This window comes from Halichoeres trimaculatus, unplaced genomic scaffold (assembly GCF_033239565.1).
Source record: "Halichoeres trimaculatus isolate MK-OKI-2021-1 unplaced genomic scaffold, fHalTri1.1 fHalTri1_scaffold_15, whole genome shotgun sequence".
NCBI lineage: Eukaryota > Metazoa > Chordata > Actinopteri > Labriformes > Labridae > Halichoeres > Halichoeres trimaculatus.
In genome coordinates this window covers 4,858,897-4,880,545 of record NW_027437193.1, presented here as the reverse complement: position 1 = coordinate 4,880,545, position 21,649 = coordinate 4,858,897, and the positions used below count along the sequence as shown (strand labels likewise).

The 21,649-nt window shown below is 41.8% G+C and overlaps 1 protein-coding gene across 6 annotated transcripts in view; it reads right to left on the bottom strand.

Moving 5' to 3' along the window:
• The window catches only part of LOC141803899 (receptor-type tyrosine-protein phosphatase mu), a 251,406-nt gene that overhangs the window by 49,570 nt on the left and 180,187 nt on the right, over positions 1–21,649 (bottom strand). For 4 of the 6 annotated variants that reach the window (XM_074687966.1, XM_074687965.1, XM_074687967.1 and 1 more), the window contains 6 exons: positions 18,310–18,617; positions 14,441–14,521; positions 13,968–13,994; positions 8,870–9,063; positions 2,890–2,977; positions 206–282 (listed from right to left, as the gene is read on the bottom strand). In XM_074687966.1, the coding sequence (XP_074544067.1) occupies positions 206–282; positions 2,890–2,977; positions 8,870–9,063; positions 13,968–13,994; positions 14,441–14,521; positions 18,310–18,617 (775 nt within the window). The remainder of the gene's footprint in view (positions 1–205; positions 283–2,889; positions 2,978–8,869; positions 9,064–13,967; positions 13,995–14,440; positions 14,522–18,309; positions 18,618–21,649) is intronic. The other 2 variants (XM_074687969.1, XM_074687971.1) reach the window with 1 other exon arrangement.

Genomic DNA, 21,649 nt, shown 5'->3' with positions numbered 1-21,649 from the left:
CGCTCTCCAAAGCTGAATATAAAGGCACTGAGTGTGTGTGTTTTACTGTCTGTGAGTCAGTGTGTGTACGTGTGTGTGATGGGCATGTCGGGGCCCGCTTTGTCCCCGAGGCCCCCCTGCGACGGCGGCACCAGCGCCCTCTCCCTCCCTGAGAGGAAGCGCAGTGACCTTTGCGTTGGTGGCGCTGGCTGGTGTGTGTACTTACATCAACGTAATTTGCATTAATGTAATCGGAGCTCTGTTCCCCCTCCAGGGCCTGCAGCCTGACACGGGAGTGATCATCTGGAAGAGAGGCGGAGAGGAAGAAACCGCCGTTGAATTAATCATATTAACGAGGGCATCAAGAGAAGAAAAGGCGGAGAGGGACGGAGGGACGGAGTAAAAACAGAGGAGCTGAGACACAAACGATGCCAGACAGAGGGAGCTGACGGAGGAGAGGGGGATGGATGAAGACATGAGGCTGAACATGGACGTGCTGCTGTGTTTAAACATCGATGTTGGAGCCATTTTACCTGTGGAGCTTTTGTTTTTACCCCTGAATAATCACCACAGGGGGCACTTTAGATAAAAAACTGACACAGCTGATAAGGATATCCCAATCCTGATCCCAAATATCAGAGCGGAGTGGATCTTAGGTTAAGGGCCCCAAACCTCACAAAGTTGATAATGAAATAATAAAATAACGTGAGCTCAACCAGACACATTAGCAACAACATCTGCTTTCCAGCATCCTACGGTAACTCTCCAGGGACATACAGTTCAAAAAGGCTAATAAACAAACACAGTACAGTCTGTTAGCTTAGCATTAGCAACTCCATGACTTAAACATCAGCAGTGTTGAAATTTATCAAACTAGAAAGTGAATTCTAAAGCCACTTGTGAATACATTTATGCATGTACAATAGATCAGATGAACATTAACTTTACACACTGTAGTCCGACTTTAATGTTATACTTCAGCAGACTGTCTGCTACAATTTGGTGTTAGTTGCAGGTTTGTATGATAATTTGTTACCTGACAGCGTTGAAAATTATGATGACTCAGCACATATTTCATATTCCAGATCTTAGCATCCAGAATATTACCAGGATCTGAATCGTACTTTTACATCTGTCAGAAATTATGGTGACCTTGTCTTGTATTGTTTTGCAAAGCAATCCCACCATTTATGGTGGAGTTATATACACATATGGTGAAAACAGCCCTATCTCACAATAATAAAAAAGTCCTTGATCCAGACGGTGATCCAGATCACCTCCAAAATTTAATCAGTTCTTTCTTATCCCATTTTGAACATTTTCTGAAAATTTCATCAAGATCTGTCGGTTAGTTTTTGAGTTATGTTGTTGACGGACAAACAAACAAACTCTCCTAAAAACATAACCTCCATAGCAGAGGTAAAAATCTGATTGGAATTGGGGGTAAAATGCTGACATGTTACCTTCACCATGCATATCAACCTTTAACGTAAGATCAATCTCTGTATATGTTGTTTGATCAATTAACAGCAAAATAACTCGAAAATACCATCCGACGGATTGGACGTTGAACTCTTTCAGAAGAGTGTCTCAACACCTGCACCCAGACAGTGACTAGAACCAGGTCAGAATCAAGCAACAACCTCTGGTCTAAGAAAATGAGACAATGCTGAAGTGCTAAAATCTGCTGTTTCTTGAGTGTCTGCTTGAGGCTGGCTCTGGAAGTACAGGAAGTCACATACACACCAAGCAGAAATTAACCTATTTACAGCCTGGTTCAAATTTCTGAATCGTTAATTTCACTATCGGCACACACTGTATGGGAGGTGAGTTTCTTTCTAACTCAGCAGTTTAGAGGGTATCAAAATTGCAAGCTTGTCCAATCAGAGGCACAGCTCAGCTCAGCCCCCATCACTTCCAATATGGCAGCGATAGCCGATCTGCTTCAAATATCCGGGAAGACTACTTCCATTAATGATACAGTCAGAATAGTCACTACATGAGTAAAAACCATGTGCTCTTCACCTTGTGCCCCTTGTGGTGATTGTGCAAAAACCAAAACCATAAACAACAATTTGGCTCCAACAACTGGCGACATGAAATCAAATGTTAAGTGTGTGAAACATGCAAGATACATCTGTGAAGTTTTCATTTTAAGAGTTAAGGAATAAAAACTGATGGGACATTTAGAGAGGACAGCTCTGGTGCCTTTATAATGGACTAGAACAGAGATTCTCAACCCATAGGATGTGACCCAAAAGCACTTTAAAGAAAAGATGTAACAGAAAAAATCCTGTTTTGAAGACAACTTTAAGACCTGAGGATGTCACAAAAGTCCGACATTTATCTGGATTTGGATCGCGACTTCCCATTAGAGAGTGAAGGTGGGTCTCAGAGCCTGACTAGTTGAGAAAAACTGGACTAGAGCAACAGTTTTTAACACCATCTGATTGTGAATTGAAAAGCATGAAGCAGATTCAGTATTTTTTATCCAACACAAGCATTTCTGAATCATCTCAAGCGACTTCACCGTCATTTTTTTAACCGTCCAATCAGCATCATTTCCAAATCCTACATCACAGCTCAGCCCATGTGTGGATAACTCATTTAAATGAAGACTGGAGTCTACTTCAGCGTTTTCATGGCCAGGCTGCATGTTTTGCTGCATGTGCTGCGGGGCTGATTCCTCATCTCTGAAAAGACTGCAGGAAGATGAATATAAAAGTAGACTGGAAAGGTCAAAGCTGCTCTCGTTGGCTGATAATAAAACTGTGTTTGAGCAGCTTATAGTTATCCAGAGTCACAAGCCTGGACGATAAATCAGCCTGAAGATGACGACCAGCACACACACACACAAAAAAAAAACAGATAGAGGAACTCATGAGCACTCAGGAGGCGCTTTGTACACACATGCAATAATATTCCCATATCGGTTCTTCATGCGGTTCTCATCCTTCTTTGCAGAGTCCCACGGTGCAGACTGTCCTTCAAAAAAGCTCTGGAAAGACAGAAAACAGAGGAAAGAGGGGGGTAAATATGGTGTCATAAGAGCACTTCCTCTTTCTGCTCAGCAAATAAAAAGAAGGGGAGCATTAGCATTAAGAGGAGAGACATATTCATGTCATTATTAGACATGAAACAAAGAGAGGATGGCGCTTCCTGGGGAGCTGTGTCAAACAGAGAGCGCCATTAGGGCAGGAGCGGCGGGTGTCAAACTCTTCCCCCTGTGCCGGGCGGAGCCACCGCAGCGGCTGTCGCTCCGCCGCGTCTGAAGGACTCAATCAGCTCGTTGTGGGGAAAAAATAAAGCCAGCTCATCGTCTGCAGATCAAAACCGCTCTGCTTCAGATTACCCTCATGAAATATTTATCATCCCTCGCTGGGGAGATTTCCATTCTGATGGCACACCAGGCACAATTAAGCCAAATTATGAAAATACATCTCCACTGCCAGTCCGCCGCTGTTCAGCGAGGGGCGGCCGGGCAGCCGGGGTTGGCTCCTCGCAGACTCGCCTGGACAAAAACATGTTATTGTTCTGTCTTTCTGAGAGTCGGCTAATGCACATTTGAAAAGTCAGCTAATGCATTAGGATGCAAAACCATCTGCAAGAAGAGATTCAAGAGCATTTATCGGAGGTTAAACAGATTGTTTCCAGGGTTCGTTTTAGAGTCTGAGAGAGCTTCACGTCACCTTCAATCATCTCTCTTCCACGACTTGATGGTTTCATTCATCTCAGTGCTGCGGCAGGCGGCAGGCCGTTTGTCTAGCAAATAAAAGGTCTCGCAGACACGACACAAGGACATATTCCCCGTATGAAGTCTTAAGGATTAGTGATTTCACTGAGAAACAGCTTTAATATGCTAAAAATATGTCCCATCCTTCCAGAGGAGACGGAAACGTGTCTCAGAGATGGATTACGCGGGCCTTTCCTCCTGTGGCAGTACGTCTCCAGTAAATGCGCGGGCCAATGTCGCTGTCTCTGTCACCCTGAAGGATAAAGGTCTCATATCAAGCATCTAGAGACAAATCATCTTCCAGCCAAAAGGTGTAACCTGCCAACTTTATCATCTTTTAAACTGAGTGACCCCCGCCTGTCTGTGCAGCTATCGTCTCATTCCTCACACTGTTTGGGAGCTGAATGCAGAAAAGTTTGTTCCCCAAGAGATGGAGATTTTTTTATTGAGGCTTTCAGAATGAATATATAAAAACCTCTCTAAGGATAATTAGCTTCCAAAAATTCATCAGACAGTGATTGAAAAACAAAAAAAGCTCCACCTGAAGAAAGTATTTTGTAGCAAAAGGTCGTTGTTCTACTTTAGTGCATCTGCGGGTAGTTTTTCACACTGCTCAAATTATTCCCACTGGCCCAGATCCAGCTTAGTATGTTTTTAATTACAGGCTTCCTGCTGCACTCCAGCTCCCTGCACAGTTTGTCTGCTCGCTGTAAGTGGAAAGCAGAAGCTTCCTGTAATTTCCAGGGGAAACCTACACAGACCTACGACGCAGCACTCGACGCGCAGCTCACACCAAGAAATAAAAATATAACAGCACGGCCACACGACGACGTAATCATCTATGAGCTTCAGCATCAACTAATGATTTTTGTACTTATTCAAAACAGAACTATGGAATCAAAGCTCACCTGTCCCTCAGGTGTTACGTGCTGCGTAAACATCAGCAAACTCTGCTTCTGACCAAGGAACACATTCTCCATTAGGGGGCGATATGGGGGAAATATTTCAAGATGTTTTTAAGGCAGGATCAGAATCTGGATTCATTTTTAAGTCTATTTTAACCTGCAAGCAACATCTTTAGCCACAAATATTTTCTATCCTTCAGTCTGAACTTAATAATAAACAAAGTTATATAAATTAAAATATTGTCTCTTGTTTTACTTGCGAGGGAGTGAGTAGGCTTTCTAACTGATACTGATATCAATAGCCAGTATTCAGCCTCAAGTGGACACTTGCGGAACTGCAGCTTTCCACACATTCACATTAGCTTCACTTTTGAACATTGGAGGCTGCCACTTTGTCCACACTGATTGAAAATTTGGTTTAGAAAAGCATCAAGGAATTTCCAGTTTGTAGTTTTAAGTCACATGACCAGCACTGAAGCTCGGTGGGCAAGAAGAAAAGATCCAAAAAATGGCGGCGTCCATAGGAAAACGTGTGGAAGCACAGCCAAGTGTTGTTAAGTTTCAGTCTTTTAAAGATGACGGATAAAGCTAGTCTTTTTATCAACTGGGCCGAACGTTGGCGCTGATATTCGGCATTTTGAAGCATATCAGCATCTGCCTTTTTTAAACCAACAGCCAATAAAAAATCAATTTAAACTGCTATTTTAACAGCACTTACTGTAGAAAACTTTAGGAGGCTGTTTTAAAAAAAAATATATATATATATATTTATTTTTTATAAAGGTTTTCATTTAACCTTATAAGACATGGAGTTGCATCATAAAAAAACATGCTTAACAGCATCAAAGCAAAGTTAAGTGTTGAATTTTGTATTGTTAAAAATGTTGATGCCATTATTTCCACATTTACTACAAATGATCATCGGCTGCAAATATCGATAATCAGCTTTTATGACTTCTAATAATCAGTATCGGTATCAGCCCTGAAAAAAACCTATTAGTCTATCTATAGCAGGCATTACCAAATGGCGGACCCTGGTCAGTATCTGGACCACGGACCCGTGACCAATCTGATAACTAGACTTTATCACTTTTATGTAGCATTTTTCTTTGATGGTCGACACTGGGCGGGCACTGCTACTCCAGTTAATACCAGAATAGCTACATTCGATTGAGCCAATGATACAATTTGTTATCCCTGCAAGGCCATTGCACCGGAGCGGTGAGCAAGCCACATTGCTGACAGTATGTCGTGCTCCAAAAGAAGAAAGATGGATGGGGAAAACTGTAGTTTTAAAAAATGGACTGGGCAATTTATGTTTATTCTTCCTGCAACCAGTTCAAAACCAGCAGTGCCTCATATGCTCCGAAAACATGGCATTAATTAAGAGTGGCAACGTGAAGCGCCACTATGAAACAAAACACAACTCTTGAGCAAAGTTTTTATTTTTATTTTATGTATTATTTTATGAAGATAATGACTTTCTTACTTTAAAAGTAAGCCTTCAGTTTTTTAGGCTGTGTTTTCTTTAATCTAATAAAAAAGAATAAAAAGATGTGAAGTAAATTCTATGTTTTTACTCGTTTTCATTAAATAACCACTTTTTATTTATTCTATGTCGACTATTTTACCTAATGTGCAGGCCTTCCATTCCTTAGACTGGGACCTCTTTTATTGAGGAAAGAAAAGGGTTATTTAGCTCTGTTTACATTTTTTTTTTCATTAATTTATTTTATTTTCAGCTTTCTGTTTCTGAAATAAAGGCATTACAATTATCTGCTGGGAATGAGCTTTATTTATGCTGAATGAGCTATTTTCTGCACTGAAAATGAAGTTTGACTTTGGTTTTAATTGAATACCTCTGATCCATAGTGACGTATACCTACATCACGTTCCAACTGCAGAAATATTAAGGTATGAGACATGTTTGAAAGACGTCAATTTCATTGATGTTTATGTCTGTCTTTATATACCCCCAGGATGGAAGCTATTAGTGCCACTAGAATCAGAATTTGGATTATCATTGAATTTAAAAAGTGTGATCTGAAGCCAAATTTGGCATTTTGAAATGAGTTTATTTGCTTTGAAACTGTATCTAACCTACCTGAAAATTTAACTCTTTATAGTCTTTAAATACAAAAATACAAAATTCAGGTTCAGATTCAGCAAAGTCGTCTTCTGTGGTGGAAAGGTATACACAGAAGAAAGTGGAGGCCATCATCCGTCACTCTGATCACCCACTTCACAACATCATAGTCCAGAGGATCAGCAGCAGGGGACGCCTTACCTCTGTGCGCTGCAGGACCGAGAGGTACCGAAGATCATTCCTCCCTGCAGCCATCAGAGTGTACAATTCTTTGCTTGGAAGAGTGCCCAAACAACTTGAATTTCCCTCCGGGGATTAATAAAGTATGACTTATCTTATCTTATCTTATCTTATCACGTTTACAAAAACTTAAATTTCAAGCGAACCTGATTATCAGTTCATGGTCTTCAAACATTACGAAATGGCGCTAACTCAGCTCGCTCTGCTCAGGGGGAGGAGTACAAGCACAGACCGTAAAGGAGCTACTCTTTATGGCTTTTATACTTTTTTATGGAGCGGACAGGACAGTGGACCACCTAACTACAGGGCCATATCTGTGATACAGCATGTTTTTAATTCAGACACATTAAATACTTGTACTGGTACAGACTTGACTTTGTGAGAGTAAAAACATTTCAGGCTGACATCGTAATCACATGACATGACAAAGTAAAAGCAAACACTTTCCACACACTTCATCACCAAAAAGCTTACAGCTCGTGTTGGTGAATGCCCTTTTCAGATAAAATCATAAATATGAGATCTTTGAATCCCACAGGGCTTGTTTTTTTTTTTTTTTTTAAATTAGCACCATCAGTGTGTCAGGTTTGTAAAATCATCTACAGAAATATTTCACAAATAACCAAAAGTGTGGGCTTACCTCGTTTATCTGATCCAAAGTTAAGGTACAGAATAACAAGAAGCATGGTTTGGAGAGAGATATGGTACAGTGTGAGAACAGGTTTAGAGGTGCTCCAATCTCATCATCAGAAATAAACGATTAAAAAGGGCATTAACCTTAAGACAGATCGATAGAGAGGAAGAGGAGAGAGGGAGACAACACAGAGGAGACGCTGCAGCCCGGTGAGAGTGAGCTCTGGTACCAACCCAGCTTCCAGAAGTCAGACGGAGACAAGGGCGAATCATTAGCTGTGACATTTCTTTCTTTTTGATTGACTGTTGCATCTAACTAATGCTGGACTCACGGACCACCTTTATCCATAATGGATTAGACCCCGAGGACAGCCCAGAGCTCTACAGTCCCTCAACGATCCCGTGCTGCAGGTAGCATCATTTAATTCAGCCGTCATGAGTGGGAAGAGGGGAGTTAATTACTGATAAATCTGGCCGGCGCACCGTCCAACCAAGCAGGGAGGGAGACGGAGAGGAAGGAGGTGATGAGTGAATTATGAAATAAGAGATGATGGAAGGATAAAAGAAGAAAGTGGAGAATAAGGTGTTGAAAAAGTGGAGTGAGGTTACAGAAAGGTCGTAAAGATGTAGGAAGACGACCGTTTAAAAGAGAAAGATTTACAGATTAGATCTTTAAAAAGAGGGATTTAGCTGGAAGCTGCGCTCTTACAACACAGCTCCAGGGTGAGGCTCTGGCTGGCTGGCTGCTGCGGCGCCGAGGGACGGCTGGAGTGCCGCCAAACCCTGCCAGCCGCCCGCGCTAATGAGAGGAAATGAGAGTGATGCTCTTCTGGGGCAAAATCTTTTGTTTTGGTGTCAGCGAGAGGCACGGTGTCACATTACCGATGCTGCTGTGTGACAACAGGGCTGTCATTGTCGGGAGGCCTGATTCGGATTAAAGAGAGGCTCATGAGAAGATGGCCGGGCCTCACTTTATTTTTTTGTTTTTTGTTTTTTTGGGGAAGGAAGAGGGTTTAGCATTTCAAGCTGAGTCTCACAGGACACACACACAAATGCACAAACGCTGCAAACAACAAGGAACAGATGAACAAGAAGACAAATCACACCGTAAACACACTGTGACGGGGTACATTAACAATTTATCATAAAAGTGCATCTGGGGAGGAACCAAACAGTTCTGCTGTGCGGTGCAAAAACAGGGAGAGACAGACAGGAAGGAGGAGAGACAGATTCACATGGTGTTAGACTGTTAAACATCCCCTCTTCAGGGAGCTCCACGGAGACGCCTCCTACCTCGTACTCCTCCTTAAAGCCGTAGCCCTCGGCGCACTTCATCTGCGTGATGTGCTGCAGGAGGTCGGCCACGCGGATGGCCGGGTGCAGCTGACCCGTCTGGTACGGGACGTCGACCTGCTCCCGTTTCCTCAGGGAGTGGGTGTGGGACTGCACCAGGCTGCTGGTGTCACTGCCCATGTTCTGGCTCTCGTCTGAGGAGGGGGACAAGAACAGAAAGAGGGGCCAGAGGAGGTCAGGAGAGGAAGCACACACCAACATCCAGCACTTATCAGTTTGGTGACATAATGCTTGAGGCAGGAAATGATTTTTGGAGAGCACCCAGTCAAATTTAAAGCTCTGGGGTCCTTCATCCAGGTCTACACTCTTTCTGACCCACTTCACTGTTCTTGGTGCTCCCAGCCCAGCGTGGCTCCAAATCTCTAGCCAGACTCTTCTCCTCTGTTGTTCCCAAATGGTGAATGAATTACCTAACTCTGTACGATCCACAGAGTCCCTTTCTACTTTAAGAGATGTCTGTCGACTCATCTGTTTAGGGAACACTTAAGTTTTTGCACACTGAGTCCGGATGCGCTTTTTTGGATCATTTGCAAAAATTTGCAGTACGAGAAAAATGGAATCATCAAACAATTGATCCTGAGCCACATTCAACTGGTCAGTCCAGAAAAATGCCTTGTTTCAAATTATCTAAAGGCAAAAATGAGGCCTGAAATTCTTAAAACAAGCAAAAAAAATCAGCCAATTGATCAAGAAAATTTTGCACAAAATTTGCTTGAAACTAGAATAATGTCTCAATACACTTGGCAGATTGTTTTTTACTTGTTACAAGCAATTCAGACCTCATTTTTTTCATTTAATAACTAGAAATAAGACATTTTTCTGGACTGCTCAGTTGAATGTGGCCCATATTAAGTCTAAAAAGACATTTTCTACTGAAAATTAGACAAAAACACTTGATAAGAAAATGTACAACTGGGGTGTTGCAAGTAGCCTACAGCGTCTCTGACTGGTCAAACTACCTAGGATATGAGCTGGGCAGATGTGAAAAACGCAAAAAAAACAAACCTGTTCTGAAAAAGTAATGAAGGACAAAAGTTTCGGAGCAAGTGTGCAAGCATGATTGACATAACATGAGATCTAATATATATTTTCTGGCATGCCTAGGTTTCAGACTCAGTGTGCAAAGGCCTTTAATCTGAGCCTTCTTCTCTTTGTCGTCAGGGTCAGACTGAGTCAGGAGGTCTCAGACCCAGCTCTTGGGCCATGTCCACACGTAGCCGGGTATTTGGGAAACAGCATATATTTTACGATTTTTACACCATAGACTGTGAAGTGTTTTTGCTTGTCTCAACGCCACAAAAACTGCTCCCCCTGGTGGCTGGCTGCAGCATAGGTCAAAAAATCCATCTCCCCAGTCATTCCAGATGGGCTGTGGTCAAATTTAAAAAAATTAATACACCTTGTAGAAATGTTTCTCACGTCCGATTGTTGTGGTGATTTGAAGATATCATTTGGCTGTCTTGTATTTAGGTCCTCTTTTTATTGAAAAGTTTTGTTTTATTAGTTATACAAGGTTAAAACGAGGCTTTACGTCACGTTTAACAATGATTGACAGCTGCCGTTCTTGTGTATTTTTTGGGGGGATTATAAAATATGTCGGGAGGTAGAGTCAAGAAAAGATTAGACTCGTGAATCCCTCACAGTCTATACTGCACAGACTCTGGCTGCAATTGCTGCCAATGGCGGCGCCTGTGACGGGACTTTTGGTTTCAAAGCCGTACAATGGTAAATGGTTGAGCCATGCTGTCCACTCTATATACAGTCTATGGTTGACGCCTGTCCTCCACATGAAACCCCAGCTTTATGTTGCTGAAAACAATGTTTTCTGAAAGGTTTTTCTGAAGTGAAGATTTCAGAAACTCCAGTTTCATGGTTTCGTGTGGACGCCGGTAAACAGAGTTTTTGTTTCTCAGCTGAAAAAGGGGGGCTCATTCTGATTAGCTGGCACGAGTGATACGTCAAGGAAACACAAAAAAATATGGGTTTGACATGCCTCGAGCCACACTTTGGCAGTAATTTGCGTGTGGACGAAAACATTTTTAAAAACAATTGAGGGCGGATATTCATTTTTGAAAATACCTGGCCACATGTGGACAAGGCCCTAGTAAATTTTCAGCACTACGCTGGAAAAAAACTAAAATCTTATCAAGTGTTTTTGTCTTATTTTCAGTAGAAAATGTCTTTAAAGACTTAAGATGAGCCACATTCAACTGATCAGTCCAGAAAAATGTCTTATTTCAAGTTGTATAAAGACAGAAATGATAACAGGAGAAAAGTTACTTGTATGGAAACATTATTCTAGTTTCAAGTAAATTTTTGAGCAATATTTTCAGACCTTATTTTTGTCTTTACATAATTTGAAAAAAGACATTTTTCTGGACTGATTGGTTGAATGTGGCTCATATCAAGTTTAAAAAGACGATTCAGTTTTTTGCAGTGTAATTACTGAATGTTGTTAAATAATGAAACAGTAGAGCTGTAACTGTAGAGAGTTTTAAAGTTAAAGTTTCATATCTCACTTACTCCTGTCCCCATTCACAGATGGCGTATTATCTCATTTACTGTTCAGCATTATGTCACCATCCTCCAGATTGACAAACAACTCTCAGCTAGTAATCTGTTTGTTATGGATGGTCACAACAACACAACATCATTGAGTAATAGGATGAGTCATGTGGTGGGAAGGTTCAGGTCCATCTGTCTGAGTGTGTGGCTGCAAAACACCAAAGAGTAAAAAAGCCGACTGTACGCTCAGAACACAGTTAGCATTAAATATGGCGACTGTCAGAGAAAGAGGAGAGACAGTGATCGTAAAACTCCACATGAAGATGCTGCAAAACAACACTTTGTTTTCCTGGCTCTACAGTATGCTGGTTTGGGCTGCGGCTCAGGTTGCAGAGTCAGAGTCCACTCCAGCGCTTTCATACTGTAATCCAGTCAGTGGCAGACATGAGGCACAGATGCTGTGGGGGAGCCAGCGGACGATGGGAGGGTGTCCAGAAACATGAAGGAGGAGGAGGAGGAGGAGGAGGATGTGAGGGTGGTGGTGGTGGAGGGGCCACAGTGAGCATGTTGCAGCAGGCACCGTCAGAAGCATCACACAGACACAGCGTGGATTCAACCCCTGTTCAGCCCGTTATCCCCTCCCCGATATAAATATATATATGAAAAAAGAACCTAAAGAAAATTCGGAGAAATAAAACAGGAGGGAAGAGTAGATGGGAGGGGAATGCATGGGGGGGTGGCACTGTAGACCATGCTAGAGGCTAATGGTGGCTTGGTGGCACGGTACGGAGGGCGGTGAGATGCTAACATGTCCACTTTTCATGCAATCAATGTCGTAATGTCCACGTCAGAAGCAGCCTCTGCTCTCTGAGTCAAAACACCACCTCCTTCCCCCAAACCCAGGGCCCACTTGGGAAAACTTACCATTAATGGGCACTTTTTAGATAGCAGATACATAAGAGGTTACGTATGTAAAGAGAAAGAGAGGAGAAGAGAGAGGAGAAAGGGGATAAGCAACAATACAGCATGAGAACCTGTTACAGTCGTTTTAGAGCTACGCTAACGGGCAAGATCACATGCCTGCTCAGTCCAAACTGCCTCGATAGAAAGCCTACTCAAGGGGTGGGGAGGGGGGATGTTGAGTGGATGGATGGGGCAATTTCAACAGTGCAAGACAAAAGTAAAAGAACAAAAACAAGGAAGTCATGGATTTCGAGGGAGGAAAAAAATGGTGGACTCTTTAAAGCGAGCTGTAATTGTTCCACATCTCTGACTTGCATATTTAATGATGCCAATTATTTTGGGAATAGTCTGACATTTCAAATTTTCTCCTCTTAATTGCTGTAATTACATTTCGCACGTGCTTGTGGTGACACCTGTATTTATACTTTTTTTTTTGTTCTTATTTTTTTTCAAATGAAAAAAAAAAGCTTTTATGATCTAATCAGTTTTGATCGTTAACCTCAGCTGATGAGACAATGCTGTGACTGCACGTGTCACAACCGAGAGCAGATAACCTTTTCTCGGCTGCTGTAATTTCGTGTTAATTGTTTCATGCTTCATTAGACGTAGTGGGGGAGGGTGGGGAAGGAACATACGCAGCTGTCACAGCGGTGATGATGAAAGACGCACTGGAAGTTGTGCTCCTATATCTTCTTTCTTGGCCTTGAGTTTTTTTTTTTTTTCCAAGTTATCACAGCTCTCGTGCCCCACTTTGCACAAAACCTTGTCTTGTTCAGGCCGCTGCACTTTGGGCTACTCTGCATTCACAATAAAAGGCTGATAATTAACATTTCTGGATGTTTCTTTCTCATCCCTACGCTAAAACAAAAACAAGTAGGTCACTAGCAGTTAGCCCAAGGCAAGGGGAGCGACATTAAAAAGAATAATAGAAAAGGTTGTTGTTTTGGAGGGAGGGAGGGGAGTTAAATGCATCGTGAAAGGAGAAAGGGGGAGGAAGGGGAGGGCAGCACAGCTAATGGAGGACTTTACGAACGCGTCCCGCTCTGGAAATGTTTCAGTGAGTGGGGCGAAAAAAAAAGAAAGAGGGGAGATTTTTCCCCTCTCATCTGTTTAATCTGTGTCTCAGTGCAGCTGCTCTGTAGCCCTGGCGCCGGGGCGAATCTGCCGCCCCCCTTCCCTCCCCCTTTAGACACTCCCCCCACATCCAGTCCACATGTCTGTCCATGCATATGAGAGGTCAAACATGTAATGTGACATCACACGCACGACACGCAATGCGGATGGGATGGAGTGAAGCCAGCCTCAGCCTGAGGAGAGGAGAGCACCCCCTCGTTTGACGGGAGGAGGGAAAAGGAGGAGGAGGAAGAGGAGGGGGAGGAGAAGCAGCAGGCAGGTATGAAGGTGAGGAAGCCATCTTTAGTAAAAAAAAAAAAAAAAAAGCAATGGGAAACAAATCTGTGCTTTTTCATCCTCACGGTTAAATCTGTTGTAACTTGTACTCAACAATAAGAGAAAATCATCAACAGCAATGGGAGAAAAAGAAGAAGAAGAAGAAGAAGAAAATGCTCACCTAATATGGCAGTTGGCACAAACGGATCTGCTCATACCCCCCAAACAAGTGCAGAAGTTGGAGGAGGAAAGAAAGATGCAGTAAATATGAGAAAAAGAAGAAACTGATCATGTTTCAGCTAATTATACAGTAAGTTTGTCTGATTAGAAAACCCAGCCTCCCTTCTCTCCACTCCATCTAATCAATGAGCTGTAATCTGATGACACAAGACTTACAATTATGCATAATATTTGGAGAAATTAGAGTTATAATTGAGGAGCTAAATCCCATCTTGGCAAAGTGATATAAAACACTCATTTTATCAGCAGAGAGTGTAAAACCATGGAAAGTTAATTCCTCTACCTCCTCATTTGTGAACTCATTTGTGAAAGCAAACATTAGCTCTATTACCATCTACAGGAGAAGTCCCTTATAGAATACAAACTGTTTTAATGTCTTATTAATGTCGTCTGGGTGAGCAGGTGTGTGTTTACCTGGGTAGTAGGAGTTTGTTGGGATGGAGGAGCTCAGAGTGTTGGCTTTGGGCAGCGTGAAGGAGGACGGTGACGATCCAGCTGGACAAAAACAACAACAACAACAACAACACAAAGCAGTCAAAGATCTGGAGTAAAAATAGTGTTTCGAGCTACATCATTAAAAATCCTGTTTTCATGATCACACGTAACCCTCAGGAGTCTGTGTTGTTTTCCATTCATGTATGCCAACTTTTTTATGCTTTTAATTGAGATTACGCCTCAGCCCACATGTATGGTTTCCTTTTTAAAGCACACGCTCAGTGGTTATATTAGGTTTGATGTCACTTTGAGTGCAAAGCTGCCAGAATAAAACAATGAAGACACACAGAAATAATACAGGCGACTCTGAGAGTTGAACATTTAAATTAGGGATGCTTTTAGATCAAATCATCAACTTTTTCACTTTAAGAGAGACTATTCTGAGGTCTGACAATCTGCATGTTAGTGTTGTAAAAACTAAGAATATGTTTAAGTGGAAATAGCAGACTTCCCGTTGGTTTTTTTTATCATGTTCACAAAGGACTTTTTTGTAGGTCCAGACATGACAGATAGCCCCACCAATTTTCATGAATGTAGGTGAAACCTGCATCAGGGGCTGAATTTTTTACAATTTCAATGTGGCTCTAAGCCAGACAGTGCTACCACTTTTAAAGAGGGGGTATTCTTCATTAAAGAGGGGGTATTCTGTGTTTCCATATTCATATTAATTCATAATTCTACTTCTTTTCTTGTTGTTTGGTGATCATTTGCCCTTGTATGGGATCAGAATCACTGGCAAATGCAAGTTTAAAGAGGGGTATTCAGCTGTCTCATACTGAAAGTCTAACAAATAGCACAAGGCCTCCACAAGCTCTTCATGAGACTTCCTGAAATGATGACATCATCACACAGACCTCTTAACAAGTTCATGACACACTGGGACGATAGTGCCTCAAATACTAAGAGTGTTGGCCAATCAGAAAGAAGGGGGAGCCTTAAAGAGACAGCAGCTTAAACGAAGCGTACAGACAGAGGGTGACATAAGGGTTTTTTAAAACACCAGAGAGAAATAAAAAGGGATTTCTTTTTGTTATAAAACATTTAGAGCTACTACAGAGGCACCAGAGGGACAGAATAAAGTCTGAAAAAAACCCCAAATACCCTCTCTTTAAGATACATGACCCAACTATCTCTTGTCTTATAGGGTGAGTTTTGCAAAAAAAAAAAAAAATAAATAAAAAAAGCCTTTTCTCTGTTATCCACAAATGTTTCAAAATACTGAGTCAAGACTATAAAAAAGACAAACTAAGCAATCTTGTCCCCCTGCAAAGTCTTTGGACCTGAGCCGAACTGTTGTCCCTCGTATCAGGTAGGAAAAAAAGGTGATCCTGTCATCAAAATTGTGGATCAAATTCTGCTAATTTAATGTGCAGTTTGATGCTTTCAATAATGGGCATGAGTATATTGTTGCTTGTTTAATATTTTCGATTTCTAACCTTTTATGTTGTAAATTTTTACTTCAGTTACACTCTTGGGAGTTTTTTTTCCGTTAATACATGTGTATATATTCGTTTGGCTGGACCAGTATCAAACAATTTCTGATGGCAATCTATGGTGGAGTATTACATACACTTGAAAAAAAAATCCTCCTTTTTTCACAACATAACTATCTCATAAAAATGATTATTTATTTACTTTGAATTTCCTGCTTTTTTATGAGATACTATCCTGTAAAAACAGGATTTCCCATGATGCTCTGCTGCATGTTCATCAGAGGTGTGAGGTCAATACAGGTAAGGAAAGCTTTGAAATGTGTTTTTGTTAACAGTAACATGTTTTATGTTTCTGTATTGAGATGATGATTAAAGTTTTTTAGGAATTCCTTTACTTTTCAGATTCCTGTTTTTGTGAAATAGTATCTAATAAAAACAGGAGGATTTATTATTTAATTTAATTTAATTTAATTTAATTTAATTTAATTTAATTTAATTTAATTTAATTTAATTTAATTTAATTTAATTTAATTTGATTTAATTTAATTTTTTCAGGTGAATGCAATACACCACCATAGCAATCTAACACAGATAAATATGATAATAATAATACATTTTATTTAAAAGCACAATTAAAAAGACAATCACAAAATAAATAAATAACACTAGGAGACAAATGTGAGTGACAAGAGACTAAAAGGAATCAGAGAGGTTGGACAATGCTGCCAAATATAAATATAAATAAATATTTTAGAGAAGGTTTGAATTTAGAAACCAGCTCAAGAAAGATGTATTTAAAGAAAGTAACTGTTAAAACTGTTGGTTATTTACTTCTGTCCACTATTTTTTTAATTAACCAACTCATTTTATGCTAACAACAATTAACGATGCATGTTATCCCGTAGTGTGGTGTTCAATCTGAAATATTGTTAGATGCAAATAAAAATATTTCTGGTGGTAAAAAGAGTGAAATGTTCCTTTACACTGCAGAGCAGCATGAGTATGGATGACATGCTGTACATAAGTCCTCTTATAGGCTCTTTGTAGAGCATGAACTGACTCAGCTGACTCATGGTGTCGTGTTATTGGCACACAGTGTTCAGGACAATAATCTGTCTGCCGTGATGTTTTGCAGGAAAATAAGACCATTGACGGCCATGTAAGGTCAAGGAGACCACAGAGGGGGCTTTGGTGCAGCGTGGAGGCATTAAACTGATAGGCAAAGGGAAAAAAGTAATGCATTTAAATCATCCGTGCGGGCAGACAGAGGGCCAGATTTGAGCAGTCACACTTACAGACAGTTAATCAAGGTCAGAGCATCTTTGGGGCTCAGCCCCTGCAGGGGTGTGGAGACAGAAGCTGCTGTGGAGTTTTAATCTGATGGTTTTGACTGGGATTATACCAGGTCAAGCCCTGGGTGCAGACTTAGCTCAGCTGTCCATCAACAAAGTATTAAGTTTAACCTGGGACGGAGGAAATTAATAGGTTATCACAGCAGGGCACAGCGAGGACGTGTTGTGGATCTGAGTCCAAGACCTGATGAATGACTTCTCCTTCTCCTCGCTATTATTTCAACCACAAGCACAGCCTCCTCCAGCCTGAACACAACACAACTTTTACTGTAAGTTAATTAAATAAAGAATAATTTAAGAGCGCCATTAAAGGGAATATTCAAAAAGCCTGGAACAAACGCTGTGAAGCCTGTGAAGACGCATGAATCTCCCATTAAAGAGCGAGGACAAAAATCTCACTATCTTTTCTTTTTCCTTTTTTAAAAAACTCAAATCAAAGTCTTTTTCTTTCATCAAATAAAAGTAAATTCTCCTTTGCTTCCCTCCTGACTCCACCAGCGCCAGCAAAACAAGGCGAGAACAAGGCGTGAGCTGATAAACAAAGAGACATTAAGACACTTCTTCATTAAAAGTCGATTCTCTGCGCTAATTCGTGCGACTGGATGTGGTAAATGACACAAAGAAAAAACAGCTAATGACAACAAATAATCACGTCTCTCACCCAGAGTTTTCTCCGCACTGTTCAACAAATTTAGAGATTATTTTACAAAGAGGAGGTAAAAACAAATATGATGATATCATTACTTAAAGTGATGGTAAACATGTTTTCATCTGGAAAATAAGGATTTAATGCAAAGATTAAAGATCTGCTGATTGTGTTCCTGCAGTTTCCTCTAAGCTGTCCCAGGGTGAAGATTTCCTGTGCAGCCGAGTCTGATTTCCTTCTCACCTGACCACACCAAATAAATTGCTTCCCCCCCCAGTGTGTGTGTGTTAGCATTTGTGTGTGTGTGTGTGTGTGTGACTGTAAAAGGCAGGTATGCTCATGCAGGACCCATCTCACCTCTCCCGTTGAGAGTCATGGCACACTCGCTGCGGCCGTTAAGAGTGAGAGCACACTCGCTGCGACCATTCAGCGTCAGCGCACACTCGCTGCGCCCGTTGAGAGTGAGCGCGCACTCGCTGCGCCCGTTCAGCGTGAGCGCACACTCGCTGCGGGTGTTCAGCGTGTGGTTGTGTGTGTCCATGAAGGACAGCGCCTCGTCACAGTTGGTGCCCTGCTCGGTGTAGCTCTTGTCCATGGAGTTGACCATCACCGTCATCTCTTGGCGGGTGCTGTTTAGCGTCTCCTTTCGCTTCTTGGCCAATTTCCTTGGAAGAGGGGAGCAAATAAAAGCAGACAATGAGACAATCACAACAATGACTGTGCTCGAATTGATCTGACATGATTCTGGCAGCGATGACTCATAGATGTAATGAGATATGGCTGAGCTAATGTGCCCCTGTGGCTGTGGTCACATTAGCTTTTATTAGGCTCCAGATGCTTTTTCAAGCAGCGGGGTATAAATCACTGAGAATATGGAAAGGTGTGACACCCTAACCCAAATACATCAGCGGCCTGATGATTTAAAATTAGCTATAGTATTTGGGGGCGGAAGAATCCAAGTTGTGAACAGTGAACTGAAACAGTCAACCTGCTTTTACTGACCTACTTTGGGTTGACGTGCAGGAGACTACGAGCAATCTGTTCCTGATCAAACACTGTTAAAGCACCTGCATGCACACACACATATCCTACACTGACTCCTTTTAAGTAAACGCAGCTGCCAAGCTCAGATCTCAGCTGCCACGGCGTCACTTTACCGACTTAAATGCTTCATCAGATCAAACACGTCACCTGTAAAGCTGTTTAAACCAGTCTAATCCGCAGCTCTTGTTAACTAATAACCCTTTTCTACATCAGAGGAGACTTAAAGCTCCAAAACTACATGGTGGTTCTGGTCACAACAAAACAAAAAGGCCTCTTCTGTCATGGTCTGAAGCTCCCTAAATATCCCTGAATGAACCTCCTGCAGCTCTGTAAACAAAGCAAGTTCATCCACCTGTTACATGGCGTCCCTCAAGGCTACATCCTCGGTCCCCTCTTTTTTCTCCACTCAGAGAGTGGAGAAAAAACTCAGAGCAACAATGTTTTTGTTTATTTTATGCAGATGAAATCCAGCTGTGTCTTAGTTATTCAGCCCAGTGCGAGGATGACATACACCATAACCTCAAACTGCTCAGTCTGTCTACCAGTCTACAAGTCCACCAAACCTTTTTGGTGGACTCATGGTTGTTTTTTGGACCAACACAAAATCTGGCTTCAGTTCAGAATCATAAGAATGTCAAACATTTTTCTACGACACTTAGGTTTAGAAAAACTCATTCGTACTCTGTTTAGGGGTGGGTACCTAATGAAGTACTTTTAAAGGTATCGACCAAAATTCGTCTGAAGTACCAAGTACTGATTCACATAAAATCAAACGGTACCATGTGTAGGTACCTAAACACATCCTTGACCACTGCTGGTACCATTGAGTACCGATACCTAGCTCTAATATCTTCAAAACTTGACTTTGACCACGAAGTTGACTCTTCTTCTTCAATGTACTCAGTCTAAACTACATAGGCTTTATTACAATTTGTCAGTCAACAATTAAACATCTTTTTAACATTGAGTAATAAATAAAACTTGAATTCTCCAAAATATGAACAATTGCCCATAAATAATCATGACAAGAACTAAAAGATATGACAGAAACCAAGTTTGAAAAAAGTTCACTTTTCAATTTTGAATTTTGGAGACTGACCTGTGTCCCATTTTAGACTTTATGACCTATTCTGCTGATAACCACCAGGGGGAGCCCAAAAAGTTTTGGCCTTACCACGGGTATCTGTTTAATGCAGTCTGTATTCACACAGCTTTAAAGTTGGCTCATAATTCAACCCTTTTTCTGATTGCTTGGAGATTATTTCCCCTTTTATGGGAACAGAATAAATGGAAAATCAGGCTTTAAAGAAGGGGTATTCTGTTTCCTCATATTTCAAACATGAACATACATTGATGCTGGATGTTTAGACTAACTGTGTGTAGATTTTTGCACCTCTATGGCTGCTGGCTCATGATTAATTGGAGGAACGGGCCTCAAACAGCAAGGCCTGCACCTGATGGGCCTTAAAGGAACGACCAATAAGAGGGAAGGGGGTTTGTGGAGCAGGGAGCCTTAAAGAGACAGCAGTTAACACAAAGTGTGTCAGACAGTGGCAACACCAGTGTGAGAAAAGGGGGATTTTTTTGAGCTGTGAATCATGTAAAGTTACTTTGGAGGCAGGATAAAGACTTAACAAACCCAACAATATACCCCTCTTTAAGTACCATCCCTAAACAGGCTTTAATGACAGTTAATCTCTTTGTATTAACTCTGAATTTAATGTAACAAAGTGACACACCTGATTGTGAAAGTACAGTTAGATTCCAGACCAGTTTTCAATCATTAGACCAAATCCTGACCCAGCTAACGATCCCCTCTCTGAATCCCTGAAGGCACGCCGTTGTGGAGCTGACCTTTGACCCCTCAAAGAAAGGAGCGGCTTGCATTAGAATATCTCCCCTGTGGTGATAAATTATGTATCGCGTTTCCACTCAGAGGAGTTAAACCTCTCACACACTTCCCCGACAGAGGAGCGTTTAATGACAGCTCGAGCCGCAGCATACCGCAGCTCTTTCCTCCGCCTGCCACCGCTCTGCTGCTGGAGGGGAGCGAGCGGCGTAAGAATTAACTACGGCAGCCCTCACACTGATCCTCGCACTTTGTTACTCTCTGTGTGACCCCCTCTGCCTGTTTGAGCTGCAGTCTCTCTCATGGACAACTGCTGTCTAATGACGCACTCCTGCTGCTTTGTTTTCGCAAATCTCCTCTGTTTATTCAATTTTGTCGCTGTCTCGTGCCATATGGCGATGAGCCCCCGCTGCCTTCAAACAGTCATTTGCTCTGAAGGCCCCGACGTGAGGCTAATAGTGGATGCGTTCTTCAGGAAGCAAAGTGACAAAGTAGTGACATTTTCATCTGCCGGACCCACTTTTTGTCTTTAATCTGCAATTAGAGCCGGGAACAAAATGGCAATCCTGTCTGTTTCCTTCCTGTTATGGCTTCATATTGTAAAAGAAATGAGGAGGGGAGGGTGGGGAGCTGGATGCACCCCAGGCAAAATTCAAACTGACTCGGCTGTGTGCACTCACGGAGGAGACTATTAGGAAGCGCGATAATCCAGGCCTTAATACTGTATCGCTGTTCTTATTCCTGCTAAGACTTGGATTTCCGCTTTTCCTGGCCTGGTGGAAAAGTAGAGGCACCAGCGTTGGA